At 52.5% G+C, this 20,818-nt stretch overlaps 1 protein-coding gene across 4 annotated transcripts in view; it reads right to left on the reverse strand.

Moving 5' to 3' along the window:
* Positions 1–6,337: 6,337 nt before the first annotated feature.
* Positions 6,338–20,818, reverse strand: part of LOC140724815 (nesprin-2-like) — a 288,546-nt gene continuing 274,065 nt past the window's right edge. For all 4 annotated transcript variants that reach the window (XM_073039455.1, XM_073039456.1, XM_073039454.1 and 1 more), the window contains 6 exons: positions 19,621–19,821; positions 19,062–19,190; positions 18,528–18,719; positions 8,318–8,398; positions 8,079–8,113; positions 6,338–6,748 (listed from right to left, as the gene is read on the reverse strand). In XM_073039455.1, coding sequence (XP_072895556.1) covers positions 6,526–6,748; positions 8,079–8,113; positions 8,318–8,398; positions 18,528–18,719; positions 19,062–19,190; positions 19,621–19,821 — 861 coding nt within the window. In that variant the 3' untranslated portion in view covers positions 6,338–6,525. The remainder of the gene's footprint in view (positions 6,749–8,078; positions 8,114–8,317; positions 8,399–18,527; positions 18,720–19,061; positions 19,191–19,620; positions 19,822–20,818) is intronic.

Consider the following 20,818-nt stretch of genomic DNA (forward strand, 5'->3'; position numbering starts at 1 on the left):
TTGTCCTCTTGTTCTTGCCAGCTCCCAAAATGCATTACCTCATATGCCTTCGGGTTAAATTCCACTTGCCGCACGAGCTAAAATCGTTAGTGCACGGTACAGAGTGGACCACCCCACCCTGGTAAAACCTTTCCTGTCACAGGAGCAGCCATCCAACATTACACACTGCTCCCCCACCCCCCACCCCGTGGCTTCCCATTACTCAGCTAACATTGGACTCAATTCGCCATTCTCCTTTGGATTCCATGACCATTGGAGACCTTGTGTTGGTTTATCATTATCACACATACCCAGATACAGTGAAAAACTTGCATTGTATATTATTTATACAGATTGGATCACCACACAGTGTGTTGTGGGGGGGGGGGGTCTTTGATGATGCTGGTTACTTTAACGAGGCAGCAAGAAGCGTAAATAGTCCATGGTGTGGAGGCTGGTTTCGCTTAGCTTCCAGTAATTGCTTCACCCTCTCTCCTGTTTTGCTATTCCCCAATCTGGCTTATACTTTGCCTTTCTCCCATGGCCCACATCCTCCTTCTCCAGTCCTTTACCCCTTCCACCTATAGCCCCCAGCTTCTCAACCACCCCCACCCACTCTCCTGGTCAGCTCATACCCCTCCTTCCCTTCCACCACCCTCTTATTCTGGCTTCTTCCCCCCTTCCTTTCCAGTCCCGCTGAAGGGTCTCGGCCCGAAACACCGACTGATTATTCTTCCCCATAGATGCTGCCTGACCTGCTGAGTTCCTCCAGCATCTTGTGCGTGTAGCTCTAAGTTTCTAGCATCTGCCGAATGTCTTGTTTATGGGCTGTGATGTGTTGAGTCTCCTAAAGTTTTTTTAGATGTCAAAGTCTCCTTAGATTCCAGGTGGAGCACATCAAAATCACCTCCCCACCCACCCCCCCCATCCACAACCCTCCTGTTCCCTTGTTGAGAAATTGAACCTAATTAGCCAGAAACAGCTATCATTGAACAAGTCCAGGCTGACTGTGCTGATTAATCCGGAGAATGGATTCCAAAAATCTGTCACACCTAATGTTAGACGAACAGGTCAGTACTAACCCAACAAAGGATTTTTATGAACATTAAATGCTGGCCTCAGTGGTATGACAGAGGTGGAAATATGTGCAAAACTCTCATCCAATTCACAGACCAAGAAAGGGAGATGAGCTTCATTTGTTACATGTACATCGAAGAGTACAGGAGAATGAGGGAGGGGAAATCTCATTCAAAGGCCTAGAGTGGATGTAAAGAGGATGTTTCCTATAGTGGGGGAATCGAGGACCAGAGGGCACAGCCTCACAATAGAAATATGTCCCTTTAAGAACAGAGATTGAGGAGGAATTTCTTTAGCCAGAGGGTGGTGAATCTGGTGAATTCATTGCCACAGACGGCTGTGGAGGCCAAGTCATTGCGTATACTTAATAGGTTAGAAAGGGCGTCAAAGGTGAAAGGGAGAAGGCAGGAGAATAGGGACTGAGAGGGAACATAAATCAGCCACGATGGAAAGGTGGAACAGACTCGGAAGGGCCATATGGCCTAGTTCTAATCCTATGATTTATGGTCTAAAGATTAAAGTTTTCCCTGGAATGTGTGGCAACCCATTCTCTAGGTTGTGTTGGTTAGAAACATAGAAAACCTACAGCATAATACAGGCCCTTTGGCCCACAAAGCTGTATCAAACATTTCTTACCTTAGAAATTACCTAGGGTTACCCATAGCCCTCTATTTTTCTAAGCTCCATGTACCTATCCAGGACTCTTAAAAGACCCTATCGTATCCGCCTCCACCACTGTGGCTGGCAGCCTATTCCACGCATTCACCTCTCCCTGCGTAAAAAAACTTAACCCTGATATCTCTGTACCTACTTCCAAGCACCTTAAAACTCTGCTCTCTCATGCTAGCCATTTCAGCCCTGGGAAAAAGCCTCTGACTATCCACAGGATCAATGCCTCTCATCATCTTATACACCTCTATCAGGTCACTTATCATCCTCTGTCGCTCCAAGGAGAAAAGGCCAAGTTCACTCAAACTATTCTCATAAGGCATAGTCCCCAATCCAGGTAACATCTTTGTAAAACTCCTCTGCACCCTTTCTATAGTTTGCACATCCCTCCTGTAGTGACATGACCAAAACTGAGCACAGTACTCCAAGTGGGGTCTGACCAGGGTCCTATATAGCTGTAACATTACCTCTCGGCTTTTAAACTCAATCCCATGATTGATGAAGGCCAATGCACCGTATGCCTTCTTAACCACTTGATGCTTTCCAAAAGCTCCAGCACATCCTCTTTCTTAATATCTATATGCTCAAGCTTTTCAGTCTGCTGCAAGTCATCACTACAATCACCAAGATCCTTTTCCATAGTGAATACTGAAGCAAATTACTCATTAAGTACCTCTGCTATCTCCTCCAGTTCCATACACACTTTCGCACTATCACACTTGATTGGTCCTATTCTCTCACGTCTTAACCTCTTGCTCTTCACATACTTGTAGAATGCCTTGGGGTTTTCCTTAATCCTGTCCGCCAAGGCCTTGTCATGGCCCCTTCTGGCTCTCCTAATTTCATTTTTAAGCTCCTTCCTGCTAGCCTCATAATCTTCTAGATCTCTATCATTACCTAGTTTTTTGAACCTTTCTTCTTGACCAGATTTACAACAGCCTTTGTACACCACAGTTCCTGCATCCTACCAGCCTTTTCCTATCTCATTGGAACGTACCTATTGCAGAACTCCATGCAAATATCCCCTGAACATTTGTCACATTTCTTCCGTACATTTCCCAAGAACATCTATTCCCAATTTATGCTTCCAAGTTCCCACCTGATAGCCTCATATTTCCCCTTACTCCAATTAAACATTTTCTTAACTTGTCTGTTCCTATCCCTCTCCAATGCTATGGTAAAGGTGATAGAATTGTGATCACTATCTCCAAAATGCTCTCCCACTGACAGACCTGACACCTGACCAGGTTCATTTCCCAATACTAGATCATATATAGACTCTCCTCTTGTAGGCTTATCTACATACTGTGTCAGGAAACCTTCCTGAACACACCTAACAAACTCCACCCATCTAAACCCCTTGCTCTAGGGAGATGCCAATCAACATTTGGGAAATTAAAATCTCCCACCATGACAACCCTGTTATTATTACACCTTTCCAGAATCTGTCTCCCCATCTTCTCCTCGATGTCCCTGTTACTATTGGGCGGCCTATAAAAAACACCCAGTAGAGTTATTGACCCCTTCCTATTCCTAACCTCCACCCACAGAGACTCCATAGATAATTCCTCCATGACTTACTCCTCTTCTGTAGCTGTGACACTATCTCTGATCAACAGTGCCTCGCCCCCACCTCTTTTGCCTCCCTCCCTATCCTTTCTGAAACATCTAAAGCCTGGCACTTGAAGTAACCATTCCTGCCCCTGAGCCATCCAAGTCTCCGTAATGGCTACAACATCATAGCTCCAAGTACTGATCCACGCTTTAAGCTCATCCGCTTTGTTCATGATACTCCCTGCGTTAAAATAGACACATCTCAAACCATCGGTCTGAGCACGTCCCTTCTCTATCACCTACCGATCTTTCCTCTTGCACTGTCTCCAAGCTTTCTCGACTTGTGAGCCAACTGCCTCTTCCTCTGTCTCCTCAGTTCGGTTCCCACCCCCCAGCAATCCTAGTTTAAACTCTCCCCAATAGCCTTAGCAAATCTCCCCGCCAGGATATTGGTCCCCCTCAGATTCAAGTGCAACCCGTCCATTTTGTACAAGTCACGCCTGCCCCGAAAGAGGTCCCAATGATCCAGAAATCTGAATCCCTGCTCCCTGCTCCAATCCCTCAGCCATGCATTTACCCTCCAACCTCACTCTATTCCTATAGTCCAGGGGTGTCAAACTCATTTTAGGTCACGGGCCAGATTGAGCAAAATGCAGCTACATGCGGGCCGGATCAGTCGGACGTGTGCGAACGCAGCTTTCGTTGCCTCCGTTTTTTTAGCCTGCTCTCATGTGTCTCAGTCTCTGCTATAACTACAAAGTGTTTCACTTTACAAATTCCGTTTCTTATGAAGAAGACTGCCGAATAAACACTAAAAACCCTGAAAACCTGGTACCTGAATAAACTCAGCATTAGCCATATCATATGCCTTAGGCGTTTCGATTACTGGGGCCAGCTTTAATAGTAATTAGATATTATCTCGCGGGCCAAAGATAATTCCACCGCGGGCTGGATTTGGCCCGCGGGCCTTGAGTTTGACATATATGCTATACTCACTGTCACGTGGCACAGGCAGTAATCCCGAGATTACTACCTTTGAGGTTGTTCCATTTCACTGTACGTGTGAGAAATAAGTATCTTATCGAGCTGCTCGGGTGAGAAGGAATCTTCAGCAAAACTTGATGGTAAGTAGATAGTCCCAAGGGTGCAGGACCAACGGAGGTTTCCCACCACTCTGTGTGTTCACACACCAGAGACAGGGTTGCAGGATATTTCGGAGATAAATGTTTCCAGTCTGAGTCCAGACCACCTCCTTCCTGTCTCACTATCTGTCTGCTCTGCCATCTGGAAACCTGGATCCCATTAGACACATCCCAAATAATTCATGTCCCAGATTCAATTGTAGTTAATGTAATGATAAATTTGCTTATTAAAAATATTTGCTTGGAGAGTGTTGGCAGGCAGTGTCTGCACTGCGCGCCAGCAAAACCCATCCATCTCAAGACTCTGTCCCTCTCTGACACCAGAACTGACAGCGGCAGAACTCCACTGAATAAGTCCACATTGATCAGCCTGAAGCCAGAGATTATGCCTCCCCAGGCCCTGTGGGAGCAGAGGCCCCACTGTTCTAGGGTGGTGGGGGGGGGGGGGGGGTCCAGTCTCTCACCAACTCCATCCGCTGTTCGTTCATCTACGACTGAATTTGGTGCAAGTCGAGGATTGGGAGATTCAGTCAGCAGTTATAGTTGATTATCAGAGAGACATTACTGAGTGTTGAACAAGGGCTTTTCACCACTGCCTGGCTGGGACACGGCCACTGGCTTCCAAGTAAATGCAGAAATTCAATTCAGATTTGTTTATTTATTTATCATATCTACATCGAAACATACATTGAACCGAGTCGTTTCTGTTAACAGCCTGAGGGGACAGCCCTCATGGATTTGTAACCCCAGGACTCGCTGACGGCAGTGGGGGGGAAGCGGTCATCCTCGGGGCCTGCTGACCACTGTCATTCACAGGGATCACCGGCCCTTTGACCATGGAGCACCCAACCCCTAACACCCTCTCCTCACCGTCCTAAAAAAATCCCTACGAATCTTTAAAGGAAAGCAACCAAGTCCGAGCCACGACCTCGATGGACATCGCAACGCAGTGGCATCTTGACATGAAAGGTTTGTCCCCCCACGTCCCAGGGTGCAGATCGTCACTGGGGGAGGGGTGGTATTGGGAAAGGAATGGCCCTCTGCCCACGCCTCACACACTCATACCTTCCACAGCCAATGAGACTCTGTCTGCCAGATTGTTGCGGCATTCAGATTTTATTGCTTATTAATACATACAGCCGCTGCCCCCCGCAACAACAGCGGACATGATGAGTTATTACACGATGGGCAGGTAATCCTATAATCCTAGATCCCTACGTTCCCATCTTCACTCCCCGGATTCCCGCTAATAAAAACCTTAGACTGTACAATATAGAAATCGCTTTCACACTGAACAACATTTCCCAGAAATTTAAACTGCCGTTGTACGGCTTCGACGCGGTCAGGCACAGCCTGGGGTGAGGGCTGCTACTACAGGACCATTTACACCGTTCAGTTATTGGGGGTGGGGGGAAGAGAGAGGGAGAAAAACAGTGAGAGTAAAAGAGGGGGGCAGGGAGGGAGGCGTGGGTGGCCAAGGGTTAGAGAGAGGCCAGGGAAAGAGAGAAAGTGGTGGCCGAGGAGGGAGGGGTTGTGGGAAGATAGGGGGAGAGAGAAAGAGAGAGGGGGACGGAGGGAGAGAGGGGGATGGGGAGAGAGAGTGGGGAGAGGGGGAGGGAGAGAGGGGGAGGGAGAGAGGGGGAGAGGGGAGGGAGAGAGGGGAGGGAGAGAGGGGGAGGGAGAGAGGGGGAGGGAGAGAGGGGGAGGGAGAGAGGGGGAGGGAGAGAGGGGGAGGGAGAGAGGGGGAGGGAGAGAGGGGGAGGGAGAGAGGGGGAGGGAGAGAGGGGGAGGGAGAGAGGGGGAGGGAGAGAGGGGGAGGGAGAGAGGGGAGGGAGAGAGGGGAGAGAGGGGAGGGAGGGAGAGAGGGGGAGGGAGAGAGGGGGAGGGAGAGAGGGGGAGGGAGAGAGGGGGAGGGAGAGAGGGGGAGGGAGAGAGGGGGAGGGAGAGAGGGGGAGGGAGAGAGGGGGAGGGAGAGAGGGGGGAGGGGAGGGAGATTGATCAGGTGGGAGCAGAGAGTGGGAGGAATAGGGGAGAGAGTGTGATGGGGTTAGGTGGTCAGGGTCTAGTGGGTGTGGATCCCGAGGGTAGGGTTCCGAAGGTCGGGTCAGGTGGGCGGGGGTCCATGTGTGTACCGCAGCATGGGGTAGAGGGAACGGGCGAAGTTATTGGCAACAGAGCAGCTGTACTCAGGCTGCTGGAGGGGCAAGAGGGAGGTGAGGAGGAGGAGGAGGAGGAGCAGCAGCTGGAGGGGCAGGGCTGCCCTCAACACCCGGCCCAGGAAGGGCCATTCCCTTGGGGAAGTCTGCTCCGCCGTCACTGGTGCTGACCTGGGGGTGGGGGGGAGCAGAGAGAGACAGTCAGTCAGTCAGTCTCCTCCAGGACTCTTCCCCCAACCAACATCTCCCGTCTCCCACCTCTCCTCATCTCCTACCTCCCATCTCCATCATGTTCCAATGTCTGTTCTTCTACCCTCACTCCAGCTCCAGTCTCTCCACACCTCCTTCCCTCTCCCAACATCTTCCCGTCCTTGCCCATCGTCCTCTCCCTCCCAACATTTACCCCATCTCTTCCCCTCATCCTCCTCCCCACCATCTCCCCCTCATCTCTCCTCTTCTCCCTCTCCACATCTCCCTTGTCTCCAACTTCCCCAATTCCCTCCAACATCTCCCACCTCATCCTCCCCTTTTGTCCTCCCTCTCCCAACATTTCCCCATCTCCCCCTCTCCCTTAATATCTTTTTCCTTCCTCTCATCTCCTCCCCCAGAGTCCCCTCCCCTTGCCCCTCCTACTACATCTGCTGTCTCCCCATCTCCTCTCCGTTTCGACCGGTCCTCAAATTGTCTCCTTCTCCCCTTTGTCCTCTCTCTCCCCCAACATTTTGCCCCATCTCCCTGCCTCCCCACAACATCTCTTCCCATCTTTCTCACCCTGTTTCCACCCCTGTCTATCCTCAATGTTTCATCCCTCCTCATCTCCTGCCCCCACAGACCACACCAGCAATTCATGGTTCACACCTATTCCATAGATCTGTTCCCATCTCAAACCTGCTCTCACTGGCTCTCCCCATACCTACTCACCCCTATACCCACTATGACACAGACCCTCCCCCATCCCCGCTCCATTCCCACCTCTCCCTACATCCACTCAACCCCTCGTCTCTCGGTTCCTTACCCCGTCCCACATGACTCTTCCCCTCCCTAGAATCCCCTCAACTTTCACATCCCCCACACCACCCCAACTCACTTAACAGTCCCCTTCCCCCACCCCCTCCACTCCTCTCACACCAACCATCCCCTCCCCTGCACTCCCATCCCCTCCTTCCATATCCTGTCCTCTCACTCACCTATCCTCTTGACCCATTCATTTTCCCTCCCTCATCCCTACTTTCCCTTTTCTTCAACCCTTCTTACCCCCCCACACCCCTGACATGGCAATGAAGTGTAGAGGAGAGTGGGGGCAGAGAATCGAGCCAGTTTCTCCAGGTGAAGTCACAACACTGTGAACGTCAGGAAAGGGCGGGCTGAAAGAAACGTGCAGTGATCCCTGGCTCCACTTCATCTGCCCAATGAGCAGAAATGCCCCCCACCCACCACCGCACTGCCCAGTGACCCTCTGACCCCACACCCAACATTCAGTGACCCCCCACCCAGTACTCACCTCGGCGTGGAGACAGATGGAGCTTCCCTCAAACCCTGGAACACATCAAAATCACCCAGTGAATCACCGTGGGGGTGGGCAGTTTGGGAGGGGGTGAGGTTCATGCTATAGGGAGGGGCGGTGCTGAGGGAGGGTCACACTGTGGGAGGGGCGTGAACGGCGATGGACAGGAGTGGATGATAGAGGGGGACGGGATGTGCGCTGAACGGCTGTGCACCAGGTCAGGAGGGGACACTCACCGACAGATGTCGTAATGGGGTACTAGTCTGTGGGACCCCCATAACATCCAGCTCTTCAGCAGACATGATAGAACTGGCGTCCTGTAGCAAGAAAGAGCAGACACGATGAGGATGGCAAATTATATCCTTTTGATCAAGGCAACCCGGGGAATTAGTTCAGTGATGGGGAAATTATTACAGAAGATTCATAGAGACAGAACATGTCCCTACCTTAGAAATTACTAGACTTACCCATAGCCCTCTATTTTTCTAAGCTCCATGTACCTATCCAAAAGTCTCTTAAAAGACCCTATCGTATCCGCCTCCACCACCGTTGCCGGCAGCCCATTCCACACACTCACCACTCTCTGCGTAAAAAACGTACCCTTGACAGCTCCTCTGTACCAACTCCCCAGCACCTTAAACCTATGTCCTCTTGTGGCAACCATTTCAACCCTGGGAAAAAGCCTCTGACTATCCACATGATCAATGCCTCTCATCATCTTATACACCTCTATCAGGTCACCTCTCATCCTCCGTCGCTCCAAGGAGAAAAGGCCAAGTTCACTCAACCTGTTTTCATTAGGCATGCTCCCCAATCCAGGCTACATCCTTGTAAATCTCCTCTGCACCCTTTCTATGGCTTCCACATCCTTCCTGTAGTGAGGGGACCAGAACTGAGCACAGTACTCTAAGTATTTGGAGAATCATAGTCTGATTAAGGACTGTCAGCATGGATTTGCAACTGATAAGGTTTTCCATGGAAAACTCATTCACAAAGTCGGAGGCATGGAATCCAGGCAAACCTGGCCGTGTGTATACAGAATTGACTTGCTCTCATTAGGCAGAGGGAGAGTATTCTGTCTGGATGCCCACAGCGATCTGTTCTGGGACCTCTGCTGTTTGTGATTTGTATAAATGATAAGGAAGTGGAGAGTGGGTTAGTAAGTTTGCTGCTGGCAGAAAGGTTGGTGGTTTTGTGGACAGTTGTGGTTGTGGAACATCGACAGGATGCAGAGCTGGACTGAGGAGTTCAATCCCAAAGAGTGATTCACTGTGGAAGGTTGAACTCAAAGGCAGAGTACAGGGTTAATGGCAGAATTTTTAGCAGTGTGGAGGAACAGAAGGACCTTGGGACCTGCATCTAAAGATCCCTCAAAGTTGCTGGGATGGGGGTTGAGAACCATACTGGGGTGGGCAGGAATTCTCCTGAGAGCCTGGTCAGTGGGGAGAGGCTCTCCTCCTTTACCCACCTCGACTACTTCCTCAGGCAGCATGTTCCCAACACCCAGCACCCTCAACTTGGGACGGTTCCCCCTCAGGTCATCAGAGCAACAACTTTTCCCTCAATGTCAGCAAAACAAAGGAGATGGTTAATGAGTTTAGGAAGGGTGGGGGGGGGGGGGGTTGGTTGCACATGCTCCTCTCTACGTCAGCGGTCAATGGGTTGTCATAGAGATGCTCCAAGTTCCTATGAGTGAATATCACCTAAACTTGTCCTGGTCCAACCACATTGATGCCATGGCCAAGAAATCTCACTAACATCTCTACTTCTCCAAGAGGCTAAAGAAATTTGGCATGCATCAACCTCTGCATTTTTGTGAATTTCCTTTGAACCCTCTTCAAAAGTCAGCACATCCTTTCTTAGACATGGGGCCCAAAACAGCTCTCAATGCCTCAAGTGAGGCTTCACCAGTGCTTTATAAAGCTTCAATATTACATCCTTTATATTCTAGTCTTCTTGAAATGAATGCTAACATCGCAATTGCCTTCCTCACCTCAGACTCAACCAGCAGATTAACCTTTAGGGAATGCTGCACAAGGACTCCCAAGTCCTCCTACATCACAGTTTTTTTGTATTTTCTCTCCATTTAGAAAATAATCTACATTTCTTTTTCCAAAGTGCATGACCATACACTTTCTGACACTGCATTCTACCTGTCATTTATTTGCCCACTCTCCTAATCTGTCTAAGCCCTTCTGCAGCCCCTCTACTTCCTCAAAACCGCCTGCCCCTCCACCTATCTTTGTATCATCCACCAACTTTGCCACAAAGCCATCGATTCCATCATCTAAGTCACTGACATACAGCATAAAAAGAATCGGTCCCAACACAGACCCCTGTGGAACACCACTAGTCACCAACAGCCAACCAGAAAAGACTCCCTTTATTGCCACTTTGCCTCCTGCCAATCAGCCACTGTTTAGATAGATAGATAGATACTTTATTCATCCCCATCGGGAAATTCAACATTTTTTCAATGTCCCATACACTTATTGTAGCAAAACTAATTACATACAATACTTAACTCAATATAAATATGCATCTAAAATCACCCTCTCAAAAAGCATTAATAAATAGCTTTTAAAAAGTTCTTAAATAGTTTACTAAGAAATACATTGAATGGTAACTTAAGCTCAGTCCTGACCCCGGCACTTTAACATATCCTACCCCTGGCATTTGAATTGTAAAGCCGAATGGCATTGGGGAGTATTGATCTTTTCATCCTGTCTGAGGAGCATTGCATCGATAGTAACCTGTCGCTGAAACTGCTTCTCTGTCTCTGGATGGTGCTATGCAGAGGATGTTCAGGGTTTTCTATGATTGACCGTAGCCTACTCAGCGCCCTTCGCTCTGCTACCGATGTCATACTTTCCAGTTCTGTGCCCACAACAGAGCCCGCCTTCCTTACCAGCTTATTAAGACGTGAGGCATCCCTCTTCTTAATGCTGCCTCCCCAACACGCCACCACAAAGAAGAGGGCGCTCTCCACAACTGACCTATAGAACATCTTCAGCATCTCACTACAAACATTGAATGACGCCAACCTTCTAAGGAAGTACAGTCGACTCTGTGCCTTCCTGCACAAGGCATCTGTGTTGGCAGTCCAGTCTAGCTTCTCGTCTAACTGCACTCCCAGATACTTGTAGGTCTTAACCTGCTCCACACATTCTCCATTAATGATCACTGGCTCCATATGAGGCCTAGATCTCCTAAAGTCCACCACCATCTCCTTGGTCTTGGTGATATTGAGACGCAGGTAATTTGAGTTGCACCATATCACAAAGTCCTGTATCAGTTTCCTATACTCTTCCTCCTGTCCATGCTAGAATATTCCCTGTAATATCACGGGCTCTTAACTCGTTCAACAGCCTTGTGTGGCCCCCTGAAAATCCAAGTACACAGCAACCACCGAATCTCCTTTGTCTGTCCTGCTTGTTATGTAATGACATAGGTGTACAAAGTTAATCAAAATGGCTTCTTTGTTTTGTTCAGAGTAGGAATGCTTCTTTGTACGATAAGTGCTTTCTCTCGCAGTTGTTTAGCTTTAGACTTGCTGATATCGGGATTGTATTCATTTGTTAACCAATGGGGAAATGTTATTTTGTCTTGTGGGTCTGGGAGTTTGGGGGTTTTCACGGTCTTTTCAGGGAGTCGGGAGAAGACGCCGAGGAAGGTGGACGTGTGCGGCACTGCTCGGTCGACCACCCGGGTGGTCCCAGGTGCGAGGACGTGGAGGTCGGCAAAAAGCGACGAGGGGTCGAGTGGTTCGATGGTTGAACTCCAACGACGTGCTCTAAACTGACTGAGCTCTAATAAGTTTTGGCACCTTTTATTTTATTTTCTTTTCCATCATGGAAAGTTGGTGGGAAGTTTGAGGGGTTCGGCAGCCAAAACAGTCCGGGAGTTGAAAGCTGAAAAGCCTGGGGCTTCAGTGGAGGAATGTATAAAAGTTTTGGAGGGAGCGTTTGGGTTGTCAGGGGAACCCTGGCTGCTTTTAGCAGAGTTTCAACGCCTGGAACAATGGAGAGGGGAAAAGCTCTCCGAGTACATATCTCGGATGGAGGGGATGCTTACGGAGTTGCGGCACCGGGGGGGTAGTGAAGGCGCCTGACGTGGCTAGCGTGAGGATGTCAGATATTCAGTGGCTCTCTGGAGGAGGACAAGGTGGCGTGGACTATCCGGCAGGCTTATAGGAAAGGCCCCCCTCCATCATTCAGGTGTGGGAGGAAGAGAGAGCGTTGGGGCAGAAAAGGGGCGCGGGCCTACGGGAGCGATCCTCAGCGATACAGGAAGTGGTGGCTGGGTGGAGGACTGACAACCCCCAGGGGAGTAGGGACCCCCCTCCGGAGGCGAAGAACAGGGAAGGTACTCACTCCCGGGGGCGGCCCATGCAGTGGGCTGGGAGCGGGGGCCGTCCTGGGAGAGGAAAGGCGGTGGGCAGCATGTGCTTTAACTGTGGGAAAGGGGGGCATTTCAGGCGGGACTGTGGGCGGCCGAGGGTGTGCTGTAGCTGTGGAGAGGAGGGACACTTTTGGTGGGATTGGGAGAGACAAGGAGTTCTGCGGAGGACAAGCCCCCCTGCGACTAAGAAGGGAGAGATGTCGGGAAACGTAGGAGAGGCTCAGTGAGGGAACGGACTGGAGCCTCTGGAGGAACACGTTCCCAGAGATCAGCCAGGGGACCACCGGGTGCCCACGCCTCTATTCCAGATGGGCTGGTAGGACCCCGTGCCAGTGTGGGTCTACGGATAGAGGGAGTTTACGCAAAAGCCGTTCTTGATACGGGATCGCAGGTGACCTTATTGTACTGGTCATTCTACAACCAATATCTAAAGCATTTGCCCGTAACCCCATTTGACACCCTGCAGATTTGGGGTGTGAGCGAGGGTGATTACCCGTACAATGGGTACCTATCGGTGAGATTGGAGTTCTCGGAGGGTGATGCGGGAGTGTCCGAAGCTATTGAGACGTTGGTGTTGGTGTGTCCGGACCCGGTGGAAACTGGTGGTGCTGCCCTCCTGGTGGGGACTAACTCCCTCGTTGTGCGACGGCTCCTGGGAGCTTGTAAGGAGAAAGGGGGGGAACACTTTCTGGAGACCCTCTCGGTGCATCCAGTGTTTCGAACGGTATTTGAAGAAGGGGGTGCCCCCACCCCCCCCAAAGGGCTGGACCCGGAGTGTAAACGAGGGACGGTGTGGTGTACTCAGGCGAGGCCCAAGGTGATCCGACCAGGGGAGGTAGCACTCGTGACGGGGACCCCCAGATTCCCCGGAGTGCCGATCTTGAAGGGGAGACACGATTTCCGGCAGGGCCGCTGGTGAGGCCCGAAGTGCAGAGACCAGGGGTGGTACGTGCGAGGCATATAGCCGTAAGTGTCAGGAACACTACGGCAAGAGACATCACCTTTAAAAGGGGAATGCCGCTGGCACATCTGTTCCCGGTGACGGTAATGTCTAGCGCACCAGTGAGGACCCCTAACAGGGAGGGGTTGGAGCATCGAAGGGAGCTGACCGCTGAAGCCTTTAACTTCGGGGATTTCCCTGTGTCGCCGGAGTGGAAACGCAGGCTGGTGGAGAAGATGATGAAGATGGAAGCTGTTTTTTTTCTCGGGGCGTGTTTGACGTGGGCTGCTCCAGAAGCACTCCCCACACCATCCGGGTGACGGAGGACACCCCGTTCCGAGAGAGATCCCGGCGGCTGGCCCCGGCAGATGTTGAAGACGTGCGGCAGCACTTGTGCCAAATGAAGGAAGCTGGGATCAAAGCTGAGTCCCGAAGTCCATATGCATCCCCAATAGTGGTGGCACGGAAGAAGAATGGGAGGGTGCGCATGTGCGTTGACTATAGGACTTTGAATCGGCAAACTGTCCCTGATCAATATACTGTCCCGAGGGTCGAGGACGCGTTGGCCTGCCTGAGCGGTGCGAAGTGGTTCAGTGTGCTGTTCTTAAGTGGGTATTACCAGATCCCGATGAGTGAGGGTGATAAAGAGAAGACGGCCTTTATCTGCCCGCTGGGGTTCTTTCAGTTCGAATGAATGCCCCAAGGCATATCGGGGGCCCCAGCCACCTTCCAGAGGCTCATGGAGAGAACTGTGGGGGATATGAATCTGCCTGAGGTGCTGGTGTACCTGGACAATTTGATAGTGTTTGGATCGACTTTGGAGGAACATGAGGAGAGGCTGTTAAAGGTATTAAGCCGACTTAAGGAGGAAGGGCTGAAGCTTTCCCTGGACAAATGCCAGTTCTGCAAATCGCCGGTCAGCTATGTTGGCCACATCATTTCGCGAGAGGGAGTGGCTACTGATCCAGCCAAGATAGAGGCCGTGACCACCTGGCCGAGACCCCAGAAAGTGAGCGCTCTGCGCTCATTTTTGGGGTTCTGTGGGTATTACCGTCGATTCGTGAAAGGATACGCTAAAATGTGTCACCCGTTGACTCAGCTGTTGTGTGGCTATCCCCTGGTGGGAAAGAAGAGGAAGGGGGACCGGAGGCAAGACGCTGGAGGATACTGGAACCCAGCGGAACCTTTTGGTTCGAGATGGGATGAACGATGTGAAGAGGCATTCCGATCTTTGTAAAGGGCACTGACCCAGGCCCCGGTCGTGGCTTTTGCCGATCCCCAGAAGCCAAATGTGCTGCACACGGATGCCAGCCGAGAGGGTCTAGGGTCTATGCATTGAGACCGGTAGCCTTTGTCAGCCGAAGCTTGTCGCCATCTGAGAGAAACTATCCCACACATAAGTTGGAGTTCCTGGCGCTGAAGTGGGCGGTGGTGGACAAGCTGGGCGATTACCTGTACGGAGCCAAGTTTGAGGTGAGAACGGATAACAATCCTCTCACTTATATTTTGACTTTGGCGAGGCTGGATGCCACAGGACATCGGTGGCTGGTGGCCTTGTCGGTATATGATTTCAGCCTGAGGTACCGGCCCAGAAAGCAAGAATGTCGATGCGGATGCTTTGTCACGTCGGGAGCCCGGGGAACAGGAGAAGGACGAGGAGTGGGAGAGTGTCCCTGCCCCTGGAGTGAAGGCTATGTGTCAGTTTGCTATCACTGTGAAGGCGGAGGGAAGAGGGAGGCTGGAACGAGCCGTGGACCATTTGGGGTTTTTTGACAACGCCATACCCCTAGCTTACTGTGACCTGACCGCAATGCGGACTAAACAGTTGCCGGAACTGAGTCCGGGGGAAGTGGCAGCTGCTCAGCAAAATGACCCGGGTCTTGGCACTGTGTGGAGAGCGGTAGAGAAGGGGGATGTGGCATGGGCTGAGAAGGCGAAACACCCGTCCATGCCTCTGTTATTGAAGGAGTGGCCTCGGTTAAAGTTAAAGAACCAAGTCTTGTACCGGGTCACAGCGCCTCTGGACCAACCCCGCCGTTGGCAACTGGTCCTGCCGGAGGAGTATCGACAGACTGTACTCCAGGCCTTACATGATGATTCTGGACACTTGGGGGTGGAAAAGACCTATGGATTACTCAAAGACCGGTTCTACTGGCCCCGGATGAGGGGGGAAGTCGAAGAATACCGTAGGGGCTGCAGTCGTTGCATCCGGAGGAAGACCCTGCCCGCGTTGGCGGCTCCACTGTCACATTTGCAGAGAGCGGGACCTCTGGACCTGGTGTGTATGGATTTTCTGTCTATTGAACCTGACACCAGCAACACCACGAATGTCTTAGTTATCACCGATCATTACACTCGCTATGCTCAGGCATTTCCCACTAAGGATCAGAAGGCGACGACAGTGGCGAAGGTGTCATGGGAGAAATATTTTGTTCATTACGGCCTTCCCAGGCGAATCCATAGTGATCAGGGGCGGGACTTTGAGAGCCCCTTATCCATGAATTACTGACTATGCTTGGGGTTGAGAAATCCAGGACTACCCCTTATCACCCACAGGGAGATCCGCAGCCAGAGAGGTTCAACCGGACCCTGTTGGATATGCTCGGAACGCTGGAGATTGGGCAGAAAAATAAGTGGAGTCGTCATATTGGACATTTGGTCCACTGTTACAATTGTACTCGCAATGATGCTACAGGATATTCGCCTTATTATCTGATGTTCGGGCGGGAAGCGAGGTTGCCCATTGACTTGTGTTTTGGGGCTGAAGTGGGTGACTTACCCGGGAAGCCCTATCTAAAGTATGTGTCCGATATGAAGAGGGAGTTACAGAGGGCGTACGAGTTGGCCGAGTCGGCGGCTACCAAACAAAATCAGAGGAATAAGATAAGATATGATCAAAAGGTGAAGTTTGTTCAATTATTGCCGGGCGACCGGGTCCTTTTATGGAATTTGGGACTCCCTGGTAAGCACAAGTTGGCAGATCGATGGGCGGCCACCCCCTATGTAATAGAGAGCCAGATGCCGAATCTACCAGTTTACCAGGTGAAACCTGCGGATGGGAATGGGCCTGTTAAGGTACTCCATCGGAATCACCTGCTGCCCCTGGGCCAAGCGGTGCGGGTGGACAAGGAGCCAGAGAGGGAGTACAAGGACTCCACGAGGGCACGGAGCGAGGGAGGAGGCCACTGCTGAAGAGCCAGGACGGGTCCTTAACCCGGGAATGGATACCGATTCGGAAGATGATGACTCAGATGAGTGGCCCCTGTTCCCATTCGCTGGCACTCCAGTACCAGAAGAGGAGGCTCCTGGCCCTTCCCATACTGAGTTGGGCGAGAGGAGGGAAGGTGGTGATGGTCAGATGGAGAGGCAGCCAGCGTTGGGGGGGAGAGAGGGTGGAACCCGAACGTGAGCCAGAGGGTTCTCAGGTGAGGGGGAACCCCGTGAGGGAGGGGGTGAGGGTCTAACAGGCAGACCTGGAGTGTCCGAGGAAGAGGGTTCTCAGGTAGGGGGGAGCCCCGTGAGGGAGGGAGTGAGGGTCTGACAGGTAGACCCGGAGTGTCCGAGGCAGAGGGTTCTCAGGTGAGGGGGGAGCCCCGTGAGGGAGGATGAGGGTCCGACAGGCAGACCTGGAGTGTCCGAGGCAGAGGATTCGCAGGTGAGGGGGAACCCCGTGAGGGAGGGAGTGAGGGTCTGACAGGCAGACCTGGAGTGTCCAAGGCAGAGGGTTCTCAGGTAGGGGGGAGCCCCGTGAGGGAGGGAGTGAGGGTCTGACAGGTAGACCCGGAGTGTCCGAGGCAGAGGGTTCGCAGGTGAGGGGGGAACCCTGTGAGGGAGGGAGTGAGGGTCTGACAGGCAGACCTGGCGTGTCCGAGGCAGAGGGTTCGCAGGTGAGGGGGGAGCCCAGTGAGGGAGGGGGTGAGGGTCTGACAGGCAGACCTGGAGTGTCCGAGGCAGAGGGTTCTCAGGTGAGGGGGAGCCCCGTGAGGGAGGGGGTGAGGGTCTGACAGGCAGACCTGGAGTGTCCGAGGCAGAGGGTTCTCAGGTGAAGAGGGAGCCCAGTGAGGGGGAGGATGAGGGTCTGACAGGCAGACCTGGAGTGTCCGAGGCAGAGGGTTCGCAGGTGAAGAGGGAGCCCAGTGAGGGGGAGGATGAGGGTCCGACAGGAGAGTCCCCCGTGGGGTCTGATGCGGAAGGGTCGGCAGAAGGGGTACGGAGATCTCAGAGAAGTAGGCGCCTCCCGGAGCGGTTGACATATGTGGTGCCAGGAGAACCAAGTGTGATTTCTACTGCTCTGGGTAGTTATGTCGCTGCTTTCTGCACCTGGGTTGGGTTTTGTGTTTTGCAAGAAGCCTCGGGGAACTCTGGTAATGTCATGAGGGCATGACATTTGCTGGTGGGGGGAGAATGTACAATGTACTGTGTATGTTAATCAAAATGGCTTCTTTGGTTTGCTAGAGTAGGAATGCTTCTTTGTACGATAAGTGCTTTCTCTCGCAGTTGTTTAGCTTTAGACTTGCTGATATCGGGATTGTATTCATTTGTTGACCAATGGGGAATGTTATTTTGTCTTGTGGGTCTGGGAGTTTGGGGGTTTTCACGGTCTTTTCAGGGAGTCGGGAGAAGACGCCGAGGAAGGTGGACGTGTGCGGCACTGCTCGGTCGACCACCCGGGTGGTCCCAGGTGCGAGGACGTGGAGGTCGGCAGAAAGCAACGAAGGGTCGAGTGGTTCGATGGTTGAACTCCAACGACGTGCTCTAAACTGACTGAGCTCTGATAAGTTTTGGCGCCTTTTATTTTATTTTATTTTCCTTCATATATACTGCATTGTTAGTAATCTTTTAGTTCTAGTAAAATCTTTAAAGTATATTCTATAACGGTATCTGGTGTGGGTTTGATGTTGTGTGTGCGTCACTGCGTTAACTTGTTTTCCACAGCACCTGCGTATACGGGAGGTGGGGTTGGGGAGTGGCTGGAGTTCTTCCCCTAGACATATACCAGTCTGTTGGGCAGGTGTTACGTAGGTTTAGATTCCCCCCCCGAACCACCCTCTGCCCCCATCACCTCCTCCAGCACCTCTGCTGCCTACCCCACCCCGCACACTCACCAGCCTCTCATCGACCTCCTGCAGATCTCCAGCTACGCCCTGCAGCAGGAGTCGGGCCTTGCTGGCAATGGCACAGATCTCCTCGCGGGCCTCCCGCTGCCCGGGCCCTTGCGGATTGTCCAGCAGCCGCCGGCCCAGCTCCTCCAGCCCCAGTATCTGCGGCTGGCGGCCCAGCATCTCCTCCTGCAGTGCCTGCGTTTGAAAGCGCAGCGTCAGAGAGGGTTGGGGGTGTGGAGCGAGAGGGGACGGAGGGTGGAGGCAGAGTGTGCGAGGGGTGTACGTGTGGGGGGGGGTGGAGGGGGTGCTGGTGGTGTGAGGAAGTGGGGTTGTGGGGGGATGAGGGCAGGGCAGAAAGCGAGTAAGGGTGGGGTGGAAAGTGCGAGGGGGGCCGAAAATGAGGGTGGGGGGGTGGAGCAGAAGCAGGGGACAGTGAGAGACAGGAGGCCGAACAGTGAGCAGCTTAGTCCGTGTCTATGGGGGGGAGGGGAAGCCCCCCCAAGGCATTAAACCCCCTCCCCACCCGCCAGCACCTACCAGCAACTGCCTGCGCTGCTGTGCCAGGGTCTGCGTCCCCAGGGTGGGAGCTGTGGGCTGGAGCCCCTCTCGCCTTTCCGCACAGTTAGCCAGCCACGTCTGTACTGAGCGAGTGGTGTACCACACATCCTGCCGGGGAGAGACATGGAGGGAGTGAATAAGCATGGGGAGGGTGGGGCCAAAGGCCAGTCACCCCAAAAGAGTGGGCTCACCCCATTTACCTGGCAGTGCACTGTGGGGTCAGGGTCAGAGGTCAGCCGCTCACATTACCTGGCTCTACAGGGTCGAGGTTTAAAGGTTACCATTCAGAGGTCACAGTGCCCACTACCTGACTCTGTGGAGCTGTGCTTCAGAGATCACCAGGACCTGTGACCTGGTACCATTAGAGTCAGAGTCACTGTGCGCCATTATCAGGCTCTGCAGAGTTCAGGGGTCAGCGTTTAGAGGCTACTGCACTCCGTCAGCTGGCTCTGCAACAGGGGTCAAAGTCCAGGGGTCACAGTGCCCAGTAACCTGGCTCTGCCAGGGTCAGAGTTCAGGGGTCACAGCGCCCAGTTACCTGACTCTGCAGCAGGTCCCCACGCAGGCTGTCCCAGCAGTTGTGCAGCTCCTGCGTCACCCGATTCCAGTGGCCGTTGACAGAGTGCAGCCGGTCCTGCAGCCCCCGGGCCTCGTTGCTGCCCGACTGCACCAGCTCCCGGCTGCTCAGGTTGGCTGAGACCACCAGTGCCTTGTACTTGCCCAGATCCTTCTGAATGTCCTGGGAGGGGGAAGAGAGAGTACAGTCTCACCAAAGGCTCCATCTGGCAACACACACACCACCCACCAGGCCCTGCCACGCCCCGCATAAACCAATGGACCACAAGGGGGCAGCTGTGGAGCTGGGGGCTTCCAGCGACATACGTCCCCTGCTCTCCCACTCCCAAGGTAGAAGTCTCTACCCCCAGTGAGGGAGGTGTCCCCAGCAACCAATGAGATGGAGGTGCTGCCTCAGTTGGCCAATGGAGAGGGGGTTTCAGGTGGCAGGTGTGCCAGACAGCCAACTGGAGGCAGCCAGGGGTGGTGCAGGAGGGGCTGGGTTCTGTCGGTGTGCTGAGCAGTGACCCAGCCAGCAACGGGATGACCACAGTCCATCTGCGCCTCTCGATGCCCCCAGTTCTTTCTGTAAGCAACCATTCCATTGCTTAGCCGACCAAAGGAAGCATCCCATGTGGGTGCAGCACGATTTGGTACGGCAACTGCCTTGCCCGTGACTACAAGGAACTGCAGAGAGTTGTGGACACAGCTCAGCACAACAGCGACTCTCTTGGCCTTGCACCTTATTGTCTGCCTGCACTGCGCTTTCGCTGTAACTGTTACACTTCATTCTGCAATCGGCCCTCCTTGTACTACCTCCATGCACCGCTGTAACGATCGGACCTATACGAACAGGCTGCAAGACCAGCTTTCCACTGTACCTCACTACAAGGAGCAATAAAAAACCAATTCAAATTCCACAGACGTGAATGGTTTGATTCTCCATGGATTCCTCCCCAGCTCGAGTTTCCCTCCCCTTCCATGAGGAGGGCTAGAGAAGAGATTGTAAGAGCTTGGCTGAGCTATTTCACGTAAATGATTCCAGAATTGAATGGCTTGTCATGTGAAAAGTATTTGATGACTCTGAGCCTGTATTCACTAGAATTCAGAAGAATGAGAGGTGACCTTTTTGAAACCTATCGAATGGTGCAATGCCTTTGATATAGCGGATGCTTCCTGCA

This window comes from Hemitrygon akajei, chromosome 3, assembly GCF_048418815.1.
Source record: "Hemitrygon akajei chromosome 3, sHemAka1.3, whole genome shotgun sequence".
Classification (NCBI taxonomy): Eukaryota; Metazoa; Chordata; class Chondrichthyes; order Myliobatiformes; family Dasyatidae; genus Hemitrygon; species Hemitrygon akajei.